The following is a 14,728-nucleotide window of genomic DNA, read 5'->3' on the forward strand; positions in this document are numbered from 1 at the left end:
CTCTAACACTCTTGTGACACTTCTCTAATAAATGAAAGAGACAAAAAACAACATGCGTTATGAATAAAAACAGTTGAACATTGTTTTTATATGTTATATTAAGTTTAGGTATTTTTGTAATAACATACTACAATTGTTATCGAACAATAAAACAAATGTAATAAACTAATATTATAAGTTTTAAAACTATAATTATAACTATAAACAAATTAAATAGAAATTGAACATCAATTGCAAGGTACACTTATGGAAACCCTAAAACCGATACCGACCGACCAACCGACCCTCCAATGATACGGTTTATGGTTTCACCTGCCTCACTTGCTAGTAAACTCCAGTACGTTACCAACATGCGGGGACTAAACAGCGCGCCTAGTGCCTTTAAATGCCAGGTAAGAGGGACACACGCAAATGTGTAGGCGTCCGTGTCACGAACAATTGGCTCAGTAGTCTATATACCTGCGCCTAGTTGTTTGGTCTAGTTGCAAGTTCATTGTTCGGCTGCGTTTAATGCGAGAAAGGTCTTAAAAGCCGCGGTCGCTTTTTGGAAATCTGGTCTTGGCTAGGCTGTGTTTCGTCTGTCGTCACCGGTCACTTACGACTTTTTAAACATTCGAATGAGTTTTGTTGTTGGCGTTGAGACGTGCGGTGAGTCAAGTTATAGTGTTGTGAATAGTCAAAAAGATTTCACGATATACGGGTGCAAATCACTTGTAAGTACGTCTTTATAAGCCTAATTATATTGTAAGTTATTTATCACATAACTAAATAAATTTTCTCATATTCCTTTCCTTTTGTTTATGTTTGATACTTAATGTATATATGTATTATGCATTTCATCTATCATTAGTATAGTGTTTTTGTTAAATAAATTTATTATTTTAGTGTTATATTATTTGTAATATTTGAACAATTTAGAAATACTTTTAGACAGTCCACTGTAACTAGTTTCTTCTAACATACCTATCAGTAATATTTTTTTCTTAATACTCCCGGTAATAATAAAAAAAACAGTGCGCGCCAACCCTTAAGCCGCGTCATGTATTTATATAGTAATAAGCACATTCATATTATACAAATATAAAGTTTTACATAATTCTATATATTCATTATAATGATATGATAACGGGACGTCATTTAGCATCAGACAAAAAAGATTTCTAATAAAATATACACACAATTTCATCTTCATACATCTGCTTTTATCGATCATTGCTCGCAACACTATTTAGCAAGCGCAGCAGTCGCCGGGCACCATGCGCACATCCGCTTGCGCGTTCGACTTCGCGCTCGTTTCCAGCCCTAACCGAAACTTTATCTTATTAAGTGAACAACAGTTATAGTGCTGTGTTTAATTTGTGCGCATCCAAATTGTATAAATGTGATGAAACCATATGAGAATTATATGAAGCCTTCGTATGTGAGTATCATGTATCGTGTAATTGGATAAAGATTAGTGTGACATTGTTGGATTTCGAATTAAATTTTAAACCGCGCATAACGGTTTAGAATCTGAAGGTTTTAAGACTAATCGTATGTTTCAGTAAACTGTTACAGAAATTATGTAATACGTGATTTAAAATGTTTGATTCAAAATTTCAATAGAAACAAAGAAAGGACTTGTAACCCGATAATTTAGTCATTCTCTACATATGTTCACGATTTTATCTATTATAAGGAAAGAGACCGATACATTCCAAAAACGTTTAATATTGATGTAATAAAATAACAGCCTATAAAATTGCGTAGCTAACAATGCTCCGTAACAAATATATATGAAATCAATTTTTGCATGGTTTTTAATTTCTTTCGTAATGTAATTTTTTTATCCAATATTTAATTCATGCAATCAACGTATTATATCTCTCATAAGCTTTCGTATAATGCCAGTTCAAGGTAAATATAAAGAACATTGCGCCTACACATACATTAAAGTATATTTTTGCTTGTTATGTAACTTAAATTACATAGTAGATTCATAGTACAAGTAGGTACTTGAACAGTGAACGTTTGTGATTCTAAACCTGATGAGTGCGATCCTATTTACATAAACGGATTTATTTCCGAAATTTACACTATAATCATATATACTATTATAAGTCTTAGATAGAAAAACTAATGAGGTATATATAGTGCAAAAGACTGGTAAACGATGAAGACGCAGAAACGTGGCTATACTATAAGCCCTAAATAGCAGTTTAATGATTTTACCAATTGATGCCATTTTGAAAATAAATAATATAACAAATATTTGACCTATGTTTACGTTTATAACAACGTGACTTATAGGTAAATAAAGTAGATTTTAACTCCTAGTTATGTACAAATATTTATTAATTATTTATATACTATATTATCTGCACTATATATCGCGCGATTTACCCGCGGTAATTTGCCCATTACCTCTAATTTACTGCCTTACTTAAACCCCGATTTTATTAGTACTAAATATGTATAGTGCTCGAGATTATTGCCGTCAAACTAAACACAATATATACGTAGATTGTTTTAAATAAACATTGTAGTTGTAATATAATTTTATACTCGTAATTCATATTGCCATAATGTATAATTCAATATTCAATAAGTACCACGACCTCGTTGAATTGTCTTTATTGTTAACTTTACAGGTCACAGATGTTCTTGCCTTGTAACATACAATATCTATAAAGAACAAAATATGTATTGAATAATAATTAAAGTTATAATTACAACTTTGTATTTTAGAACAAAGTTCCGTAATATGATCTGTAAGAATTCTTAACAGTTTATGTAGTTCCGATAAATTTAGATTCTTAACAATAGCGATAAACTTTCTGTTAACATAATAAGGTCATAGAACGGTTTAAAGGTGTATTAAGAATATATAAAATAAAATAAATCGACGCTAAATCACCAGCATAATATCTCAGTTATAGTTCGTTGCATATATACAAGTAACAACTAACGAAAATCAGGAAAATAACCTATAGTAACTTCTCCAACATTTAAAAGACGTCAAAATCAATGTTTAATATAAAATCATTATTTTTTATGTATATTTGAAAATCAGTAAAAACTCATAGATGATCCAAACATTAGGTTTAGAACACCGAAAATTGTTTAAATTAAAATATGTTCTGTACAATTTTCTACGTTTGCTAAGTATTTGTATTTCAGGCTGGCAGGCAGGTTTTTCACAAGTCAACATTATTATATGCTACCTCTGCCAAACGACGTCATTATGTTAATGTTTATACGTAATATGAATGCTTAACACTTATGTTGTATATATTAAGGTGAAACATTTGTACTACATTGTATGCGTTGGTGTGCCAATAAAGGGCTGCTTTTTGTAGTTAGAGGTCGTTATTTTACGCGGTAAATTTAAATCACGTTGACAGTCAACGTCAATCCTTTTGTTTGACTAACCAAAATTTGTTAGATTCAGTCAAACATTGATAAAACTGTCATTTGAGACACACTATAAGGAGTTCTTTAGATACACTAACTTCTATACCCAGTGTTTCACAACGTCGAGCCCACTTTGAGGTTTCTTAATTTCAATTTTAATTCAATTTTTTATTATATGTAAAATTTACTACTGTGTTTTGTTAGTAATTTCTTCCTAAATACTATCATTTAAGTTTTTTAATTTCAATATTTTAATAGAAACATTATGTATTCCATACTGCACGAATTTTAGAAAGGATAAGGTGGGGCATGGTCCAGAAATTATATGAAACACTGCTCTATGAGATTACAAACGTCAGTATCATTTTGATCATTTTCTTTCTGCCTCGTAATTAGTTCTGCTTATATATATTAATTATTCTAGGCTTTTAAATTTTTGTTTATAAATATTTTTATTTAATTATTATTGCTATTTTTTTGATTTTTGCATTTTTGTACTCTACTCTCTGTTGGTGTTTCGTTTTCGTTGTTTCACATTAGGGTTGCCTGGAAGAAATCGCTTGTAAGGGATAAGGCCACCCTTTGCTTCATATCTTTTATAAACTGTTTTTTTTATTTTGGTTATGTGTATGTTTTTGTATAAGGTAAAAATTATCTCGTCTAGGGCAGTTCGGCTTACTTGTTAATATTGCCATATTCCAAACGAATTACGCTCTGAATCATCGCAGATTCCCTGTTGTCATTGAATGTATTAATTTCTCATACTAATACATAGTTTATCTAAGCATGGTTCGTGTAGCGTGCTGCTTTCAAATCACGACGAGGGCCACCCATCCGTGCTGCTTTCTACTGATCACTGCATTTTCATTGCACTCACACTTCCTCATCTAATATTTACATTGAAAATATTTTATCTTCCAACAACACTTCGTCCGGCACGATTTGCAATCTACCTGTAGATTTAGTTGAATCGAAACATTGACACACAAATGTCTTCTTTTGTAATACACGCAACTTTTTAATAAATAATGCATCAAATATTTTATTACCATGTTGATTTGGATCGATGTGCGATTTGAACATTTATTAGGACTACACATTTAGTTTAAAAAAAAACGCCTTCTGAATGTTATTAGCAAATGTTCACGTATATATGATTGCTGTAGTTTTATTAATTATTAGAGTTGTAAGCAGTTTTGTAAATTTTCAAATAATTCATATTTAAAATTGTACCATTTCGATTTCAGATTGGGGCGTCAACAGTGAGCCGGGCGAAGTGAGTGAACCTGAGGCCGGTCGCATGCGTCCCGAGGACTACCGCCTTGTGTTCCTGAGCTCGGATTCGTCGTGCCGTGAGGACACGGAAGACTCTGCCTCCACTGCGTCCTCCGCCGCGCCCCCCGTGGCCGACGACTGCGACTGGGACTACTTCGAGCCCGGCGCGGCGGCGGCTCAGCCTCCACCGTTACAACCGCCCCCCCAACATACACCACAAGACTGCCAACGCGCCTGCTCTTGCGGCGCTGAACCACGTTTCGTCGCCGTCCCAGTCCCCGTACCTGTGCCAGTCCCAGCTGCTCTTTGGCCCGCCTTACTCGCATTTACGCCGCAAACTCCGCCGACTCCCCATTGGAGCACGTACCCCGGTTTCCCACCCCTCGATGCCGCCGCTCTCGCACGCATCACAACGGCCGCCGCCGTTGCCGTCACCGCAGCCGCCACCGCTAACGCTTTACCTCGAAATCGGCTTGAGATGACCATCGAAAAGACTGATAAAGCCATACAGTCCGAGACGCAATCAGTCGAACTCGGCGATAACGATAAGAGCGATAACAATATCGACGCAGTTCAACATGAAACGTCAGACGGTATAAAAGTGATCGCAGAGGACGACTGTCTTTCGGTTTTGTCAGAAGGCACAGAAGCTATGCCTGATCATCTGGACGCTGAAAAAGCTTTCCCTTCGTCAAATGAGTCAGCCCAATCTAGTGATTCTGAGAAGGGCGTTGCGCGCAGGAGCTATGACCTAAGAAGCGCCGCCCCGGAGGAGCCCCCTACGTCGGACGAAGACTCCGATGACTCCGGCGGCGGAGGCGGCCAGTTTTCAAGAGTGTTTGTTGTTAATCCTACTTCTTCATCTTCAGAAAACGAAGAAAACGCTGACAGTAGTGGCATTGACTGTGACGACTCTTATGACAAAAAATCTGACAGCTTAGAAATGGTAGCTATGGAGCTAGCGTTACAAAACGATATTAACCTGCACGATTATCAGGAGGATTCTTGTTCTAACAATAATGTGGTCGTACTTCAATCTCTTAATTTTACTGAAGAATATTCCGTTTATCCGATTCAGAACAAAAGAATTTTCGACAATGAAAACCAACAAATTTCAAATTTCAGTGATACAAATATGCTCTCGAGTGAAACCAATGAAAAATATAACAGTTTTATTGAAGCAAGTAGTGATAAGGATCTAAACAGTTTCGATTCATTAAATCAAAATTCACAAAGTGGAAATTCCTCAGATGTTATTGAGTGCGATTCTTTGGACAATTCATTTAACTTCGATTGCAATATTAAAGTTTCGGAAGACTTAAATACGGAATCCTGTAATAATAACGCGGAATTAATATCAAGCCCCACGACAATACCGAGCGCAATAATACCAGAACCGGTTCCTTCGCCGGAACCTGCCTTCGAAAACTCAAATAAATCATCATTGCCGCCCGTACAAAAAATTGATTTGTTTAAAGGTATTGAACGTACGCTTAGTGAATTATTGAAGAAAGAATTAATGGAGGGCCGCGGTGAGGAGAAAATGCACATTTCGCGGCCGGTTTGCGTTGAGACGGAGAGGGGCGCGGGCGCACCTGTGGAGAATACAGTTTGCCGCTCGCGCACGGCCGGTGTGGACGGGTCCGCGCGTTTCACTAGCCGCGTTATGATAACGCACGATCGTGTCTCCGTAGTCACGTCAGACACGACGCGGCTAATGCAAGATATCACAGTGCACCACACAAATTTAGACAACGAACCAGACCCTAACGCAAGTGCACAACAAAACGAAATTAACGAACGATTATCCGACGACGAATCGGCGCAACCTTCAGCTGGAGTGACTGTTGTTAGTAACGCCGACACTCTCTCTGCAGTTGTGTGCCTCGAGGACGGACTCGCGGATGATGATTCTTGGGTCGACGACGTCAGCCATGACGATGAGGAAGCCACCTCTCAGTCAGATTCTGATTCAGGGGATGAAGCGAGCTTACCTGCCCGGGCAGATGATTTCGCATATTGTAGGCGTTCCATAGACTTCACATTACATACAATAGTAGAAGAAAGTTGTGAAGAAAGCGAGACTGAGGCCACAACAAAGAAGCCACGTCCTTTATCAACAACGGAGCTCGAAAAGTATTTTTTCTTTGGATTAGGTGACGGAAAAAATATTCGGGATGAAGATGACCATGTATCGGACACCTCTAGTGTGTGTAGTGAGGACGGTGAATCAATAGTTGATAGTGAACAACAACCCAGACAAAGTGGCGATAGTGATGAGCTTGTGACCTCTAGGTTAGAAAAATATTTTTTGTCCGGTTTTATGGGTTTCAACCAGGAACGAAGGGATTCAGATGGCTCAGGAAGTGTGGGAAGTGACAGTGAAGGAAAACAGAGCCCGGAGCAACGACGAAAACGCCTAGTTCGTGCTCGAGGTACACCGCGGTCACATTCTTCATCTTTAGACAACTTACTCGCCGGTGAGGAACCATCACAAGAAAACCAAGAAATTTCAGGTGGCTCAAGCACAGAATCCGATAACTGCAATGAGTCACTGGAGCGATTGGATTTGTCAAGTGAAACGAAACGTAAAAAACAAAATAAAAAGCTGCGAAGTTCGCCCGCTGATGAACGGCGTCAGTCTATGGAATTTCCTGAAGAAACCCGTGATGATACGCGGTCAGTCTCAGAAGGAGAGGATGGCCGTTCAAGCCCACGACCAGAGTTCCCACCTCTTGGATCAGAACTTTCTGAATCAAAAAAACAAACTAGTCGTGATAGCGGGTTTGTTGGCAGCTGCGACGATTTATTAAGAAATGGCGATTCAAGTTCTGATTTTACAAAATCTCACGAACCTAAAACCGAATTAGAAGAAATAATAGAAGAGGTAAGACCCGATACAGATGAACGCATAGAAAGAACACCCTCGTCAGGCCCTCCACCGAGTCCACTTTCAAGGAAAGATAGTTTTAACAACTGGTCTTCAGATGAAGAAACAAATTTGATGATGACTAAAATGAGACAGTTCTTCAAGCAAATGATTAATTCTACCAACGTACGAACATCTACACCGGCCTCTTCGAACCCTGAAAGTCCTAAACCACCGAAACCACCGCAGTTACTTTACTTTGAAACTGAACTAACGAGATTAATGAAAACAGTTCCTGGAATCAGAGATGAAGAGGTGCGAGAAATAGTGGAGTATTTATCAAGCGAGGATACGTGGAGTGACTCCTACGACTCATCAGATTATGCCGGGTCTGACTTGGAGGTGTCGGCAAATCGATCAGCTTTGAGGAAACAGATATCAGATAGTTGTCGCGAAATAATTGACGAATTTGATAAAGGCAACAGTGAACAGGGTTCTCTTGAACGTGACGCCGTCGGTGCATACCAGAGATTGGCTGCAACTCTAGGTCGTGTGGGTGACGGATCCCCACCTTTATTTGGTAAAGTGATGCGGCATATAGGCGGCAGGCTAGTGGCATTGATGCACGAGGTGTCGGCGGGCGCATCGCCAACCACGGATGACGATAGTGCATCTGAACCGGGAGCGCTGGCACGAAGTCGATCTCATGATATTCTAGAACAGACTGCAAGTAGGGCTAGTGTCGCGAGTGATAGTGAAAGATTTTCGTGGCGTGGTAGCTTTGAGTCAGCATTATTGGCGGCTGACTCAAGAGGCACATTAGGGGGAGGTGGTTGTGAGACGAGGCGGTCCCCGGCCGGGGCTGATTTAGCCGCTCTCAAAACACACTCGAGAAGCTGTGGAGCGATAAGTGGTAGCGAAGACCGTTTATGGCGAGGACGGCGAAGGGCCTCCGCTCCAGATGCTGAGGTAAGATTTTGATAACAATCATTGAACATGCAGTAAGAAATCCTTTAATAAAACATTAACAAACTGACAGACAGATTCTTATTCATAATTATATAAACAAACATCAGCTGTTTCGAGTATCAACTATGTTAACGTGAACAATGTAAGCACACATAACCCATACATTTTATACAAACAAGTATTTCCATCGCGTGTAGATGTTGGCAATGTTTTATTACAACATATTGATAACATTATCTTTGATAGTGAAGTTAACAAAGGCAATCTATATCGATAATATTTAAAACAAAAGTCTCAATTAAAATGAATCGTTAAATCCATATTTTTTTTAAATTATGGCACTTATTAAAAAATGATTTGAAAATTAACTTAAATTAGGAATTTCTAGGTAACATTGTAAATTCAAATTAAAGCATTTACTAATTTACAAGCAACAATAATAATATAAAGTGATTTCTCAATTAACAACCTATTATAAATATCGTTTAAAGCTTATCTCCGTCTCCGTTGCTTCATTGATGACTCTAGTAAGATTTCAGAAAAACTTAACACAAACTAGTCATAGGTTGTGTGTTTTAATTATTTCCCTAAGAGCGCCTAACTTAATTCGAAAGTCCAGGAGTCGCTTACATTTATCCATGGTTCTTGTAAGTGACACAATTAAAAGTACTGACTACACCATGGATAATAAAGAACCCAAAAACCTAAACGCTTTTTAATCACACTTAAATTATTTCCAAACACGCGGGACTGTGCAATAAATCATTAACGTTATAATAGGCTTTTTCGGGTAGCTATATAAATTTCAAATGTAACAAACATTTATGTATGTAAATTTCATATACATCTATACTTTTGCTTTGTGGAGAAAGATTTGTATCTTTGGAAGTTGACCTAATAATACCGATTTGAAATATGCAAAGTACGCGAAGTACGCCATAACAATGCTACATTATCTCTGAGTATAAAGCTATATTTATTGGCAAATAATATACAAGTATATAGTCGTGCGGAGCTTGGACATGCTACTATATATATAAATGTATATTATTTGCATACTTATTTAAAATCCTTGTCCTTTATTACTTAATTCAATGATAACATAAATTACGTTACTAGAATATCAATTAACGCAATAATGGATTAGACAGTTTAATAAATTACATCACGTAATTGCATATGTTATTATTTAATTGCAGTTTTACGTCGTCCCTTCTCGTATGTTGTAGTAATAATAAAGTTAAAACCTGTAAGTTTACTTATCAATAAGGAAACATGACAAGATAAAAAAAAATGTTGTAACACAACTAAAAATAAGAAGATTACAGTATGTAATAGGGTCGAAAATGTAAAAGCAGCAATTTATAGTACATACACAATACATATAAGACAACCAGGACCGGGTTTAGGGGAACCGTGGCTACAGTAAGAAAGGGGAAGAGGGGAGAGACAGAAAAAAAGGGCCTTCACAATAGACTTCGGAAAAATGTTTTGAATTCCGACTAGTTAAACACTACTAAACAACTTTCATTTTCATATATTTTTATGTTTGTTAAAACTTAAATACTAAGAGAATCTACTAGGTTTTATAATAAATTTTTATTAAAAAGCTCGACTAAAAAAAGTTGTTAATTTTATTTGGACAATAATGTTGGGGCTTCCACACCTCTAAATCCGGCCTTGGAGACAACAATCACAAAAACGATTTTAAAGCAGTATAAAACAAGAAGAAGTTAGTGTTATAGGAATAACATGTTTTATGCAGGGCGGGCACGAAACCCGAAGTTAACAGAGTGATGAGATGTGCTATACTTTTAATATAAAAATAAAGAAAATCCTAACTCCAAATAACTTTTAACAAAGTTCTCAAAAATGACACCCGATTAGGATAAAACGGTCCAAACGGTCCAACCGTTCCATTAGTTGGTAAATTAAAATAAATCATCAATATGACTCAGAGAAATTTTTGTACAACTACATATATGAAAACTTGCACTGCTTGGAAGCCTCCATGGATCACACTAAAAAGTTATCAAATTTCAATATAACTAAAAATCCCTTTTTTACCGGTTGGCCTTCTCGACAAATCCAACAATTAAAACTAAATTGAAGTAAAATTGTATTAAGTATTTTTATATTCGAATGGGCATGCTGATGTTGTTCTCTCACATTTAATTCGTAAATTTAATTAATGAAGGACCAGTAATAATGGTTTAATGGTGTAAACAATATCTATAGTAAACGTAATTGTAACTCGCAACAGTTACAAGAAACCTGTGATTTCTAGGCAAACAAAATGTTTCGAAGTTTTTTCTAACGACTCCTCACACGTTTACCTTGTCTGTTATTTATTGTTATTTCCTACGACCTCAGTTTCAATGTGATATTTTCCAACAGTCTGAAGAGGAGCAAAGGGCAGGGTCGCTGCCACGGCTGCCATCAATAAACGGGGCTACCCCAATCCCTGTGGGCCCTGTGAAGTCCGCCAGATATCGTGCTCCAGGATTCAGAACAGCCACCAGAGCGGCTTCAGCCCCAGGTCTTCATGCACCTAGAAGAAGACGACCTCTACCAACACCTCAACAACCACCTCCAGCTGCTCCAGCATCCGCCCCAAGTCTACAAGGTAAGCTTAGATTATGTATATGAGTGTGTAAAGCCTTTTTATACTTAAAGTATACGTCCAGAATATTCCCCACTACGATAATATATCCGTTAGTCATAGACTAAAACTATAACAATAAATTTATACAGAACGAAGCCCAAATGTTGAACAGAGATTTGAAAGATATGATAATTTATAAAGACAGTTTTTGTGGGCAATACAATATCCACCACTGTCTCTCGAAAAACCTAAGATTTTTGATTAAAAGATTTGTATTATTAAATTGCTATCGTAGTTAAATACTGTATATATTTTTTTATAAATTTGACATGTTTCGATAAATATACAGTATACTCAGTAGATACAAGAATACCCAATTGATATTAAGAGAGCTGGGCTGTAATAACCAGCATTCAATAAGGCGTTCTTAGGGATAGTTTTTTTCAATCTGATTCATTCAATTTTTAAATAGCTCAGTTCTGTTTCGTCCTGGTGTTTCCAAATATAATATTTTATTTCCCAACTAAAATAGGCTTTTATATTTAATACAAACCACGGAAATGATAAACACCGGAAGGAAATTGCAATGACACAGTTACCTTCACTCAATTTCAATACGTTATTACTAAATTATTCACACATTAATTACTGTAATGACGAAAAAATTATCAAATTATATCCATTTTTGATTCACGTCATCTTGCCATAAATATGTATATTACAGATAATAAACAATAATTGTATAAGTTAGGAACTGACCATCTATGTTTTATTTAAATATTTTTTTTACTGAAAGTGGACTTTTTATTATTATTAATAATACATGTTTTCAATGCTTAGCAGCAGACGGAAACGTTTAGGTATATAACGGTAAGATAAGACTTACTTATCTTACCGTACTTAGAAGTAATACAAATACATTTGTATTTACTACATTAAAGTTAGAGTAAAAAACCTCAAAAATAATTATTAATTTACCAAAAAAATACATAAAAAATACATAAACATATTTGTATTACGTTAGCTACAGTCACAAATAATGCAATAATGCCTTCGCCCATCTAACACTAACACTGTCTTTGAATTTAATTCCGTCTTATTCTGCATGAATTAATAATAATTAATAATAATTAACCCTTGAAGTTATGAATTGAAATTATTAAAGCTAGTTTAGTTCGGGGGCGGTTTCTGTTAGATAAGTTCAAATTACGTTACAAAAAACACTATGTTTGAAGCTAAGTAACAACTTGCTATAATTTCTTAAAGCATGGCTAAACTAAGATAACATTAGGAGTAGTGGAGTTGCGACGCTGGAAAAACTTGACTTATTGAAGAAATCGTAAATCTAAGTGACTCTATGTTATTGGTTTTATCGGAAACTAAATCACTAACTATGAGTGTGGTAAAAACTAAAGAGCTCATATTGGCTTCAAGCGTGCGATGCTTGTTTGTATTCTGTTTACGCTTTTAATTATTAAATAAAATATTCGTGAATCTTTACTAATTTAAAGAAAAACACTTTTTTACGGATTATAGTTATGTATTGTATTTAAACTCATAATTATTTAAGCATTATTTTAAATTTAACCGACGTTTCGCGTGCTTTACAGTGTGCGTTGTCACGGTGACAACTACTTAAATTAATAATAACTAATATTTTGTGTTTACGTACATTTTTTTTAAATATTGTCAAATAGCCCATGTGCGAATAAGTCAAGAATTTCCTCAACTTATTGATAGACACGTATTACAATGTATTCGAAATGCGTCTATTACTAAATGGTCACGCCTTTCCGATCAACCTGACTTAAAAAGTAGACCAAACTGTTCATTCACCATTTTCTTTGTTCAACATTCCTTCGTAAATAGCGGCATTTATGCGTACTTCTACAAATACTTCACTTCCATTGTTAATATAAAGCATTTCTATATAGTATTGTCTTTTATTTACATAACTTTTACACATTTAAAGAAAAACACTTTAAAATTATGTACAAATAATTATAAGTTTAAATATAATAATACATATCTATAATCCGTTAAAAAAGTGTTTTTCTTTAAAGCATTTCTTTTATACAGTACTTATTAGGAAGCCAATGTTAACTTAACAAATCTGCGTACCTATTACGGCCTATTATTAGTGGTCCATGAATATCGTCTTCATTACTGAAGGTGATGTTGGTTATGCATATCTTTCTCCTTTCCCCTCTGTGACATTAAGCAGCTAAATTTAAGATCACTTGTACATACTTCCTTAATATAGAGTAACTTACGACATCCAAACGAATTATACAGTATAACCTTACATTGAACCAGTAGATACTTAATCAATACCATTTACATGGGTGCTTTATTTAGGCGAGTTCATGCTTACATCGACCCCCATAAGCACAAAATATTCGTATAATGTAAAAACATTAAACGCGTTATTACTATCCTATATAATATAATGCTATCCGGAAAATACAAATTTATGTACAAATTAAATCATAAATCATCTAAGCAGTGAAAAGTTAGGTAATTAATATTCTCAGTCGTAATAATAATAGTCTTCAACAAAAAGCGCTTCGGTCTTGACCGCGCAAGGCTATTGAAATGACATAAGATATTGCATCGCGGTCTTTAAAACGTAATTGAAACAAGGTACTTGGCATAGTATTTTGATTTCGGGTCATAACGTAATGCCTTTCAAAAGCTCCGAACCGGATTTCGATATTCCGGGTCGAAAGAAGTGCTTAACTATCTCCTACAACCTTATTCGTCAACATACATCTTATATATAAAATTCTCGTGTCGTGGTGTTTGTGGTTAAACTCCTCCGAAACGGCTTGACCGATTCTCATGAAATTTTGTGTGCATATTGGGTATGTCTGAGACTCGGACAACATCTATTTTTCATCCCCCTAAATGTTAAGAGTAAGTCCACCCCTAAATATATTTATTTTTTATTTTTAAATAAATTTTTATTTTTTTATCAACTTTATCAACAGCATTAAAAATACATACAACGCTTAATTTTCAACCCTCTACAATCAACCCCTATTTTTTATTATAAATGAAAAACGACATTTGCCAGGTCAGCTAGTTACAATATAAGACTGACGTACTTGATGATATTAAAATATGTCAAAATATGCTCTATTCGCAATTTATATTATTTACCAACAATTTTGAAGCTAGCACGGAATTGTGTAAAAAATCATATAAACTGTCGTTACAAGGATATGAATCTCAATCGCATTGTCTCCGCTATAAATATGAAGGCCACGTACTAGTCACAAGTCAGAAACGTTGACGTTATGGTGACCTTATAAAGCTGCATATCTAATACTTATCAAAAGGTCGCTTAAGTCATAATAAAGTCGGATATTTTTACAAAAAAATCTAAAAAATATTGTATGTCAATGTATCAAAATGTCAAAGAGGCAGCAACTTCTCGCTGACCGCGATTGCAAAAGCATTATAAACGTCAAACTACCAGGTACAATCTGCGCTTTCCACTTTTTAGTAGCTACATACCAACATACGCGACATCTTGACTACCCTATAGAAATTGTTGGCTTTTCCGAAATGTAAACTGGGTTTAAGGGTTTTTCTTGCAATTTTTGCCTCCATAA

General features: G+C 35.7%; 1 protein-coding gene across 4 annotated transcripts in view; it reads left to right on the top strand.

The window, feature by feature from the left end:
* Positions 1–14,728, top strand: part of LOC110998189 — a 55,284-nt gene that overhangs the window by 22,258 nt on the left and 18,298 nt on the right. For 2 of the 4 annotated variants that reach the window (XM_022266692.2, XM_022266693.2), the window contains exons 3-4: positions 4,641–8,506; positions 10,904–11,132. In XM_022266692.2, the coding sequence (XP_022122384.2) occupies positions 4,641–8,506; positions 10,904–11,132 (4,095 nt within the window). Of the gene's footprint in view, positions 1–370; positions 393–1,278; positions 1,421–4,640; positions 8,507–10,903; positions 11,133–14,728 lie in introns of those variants that run through there. The other 2 variants (XM_045634377.1, XM_022266694.2) reach the window with 2 other exon arrangements.

The sequence above is a fragment of the Pieris rapae genome, chromosome 2, assembly GCF_905147795.1.
Source record: "Pieris rapae chromosome 2, ilPieRapa1.1, whole genome shotgun sequence".
Taxonomy (NCBI): Eukaryota; Metazoa; Arthropoda; class Insecta; order Lepidoptera; family Pieridae; genus Pieris; species Pieris rapae.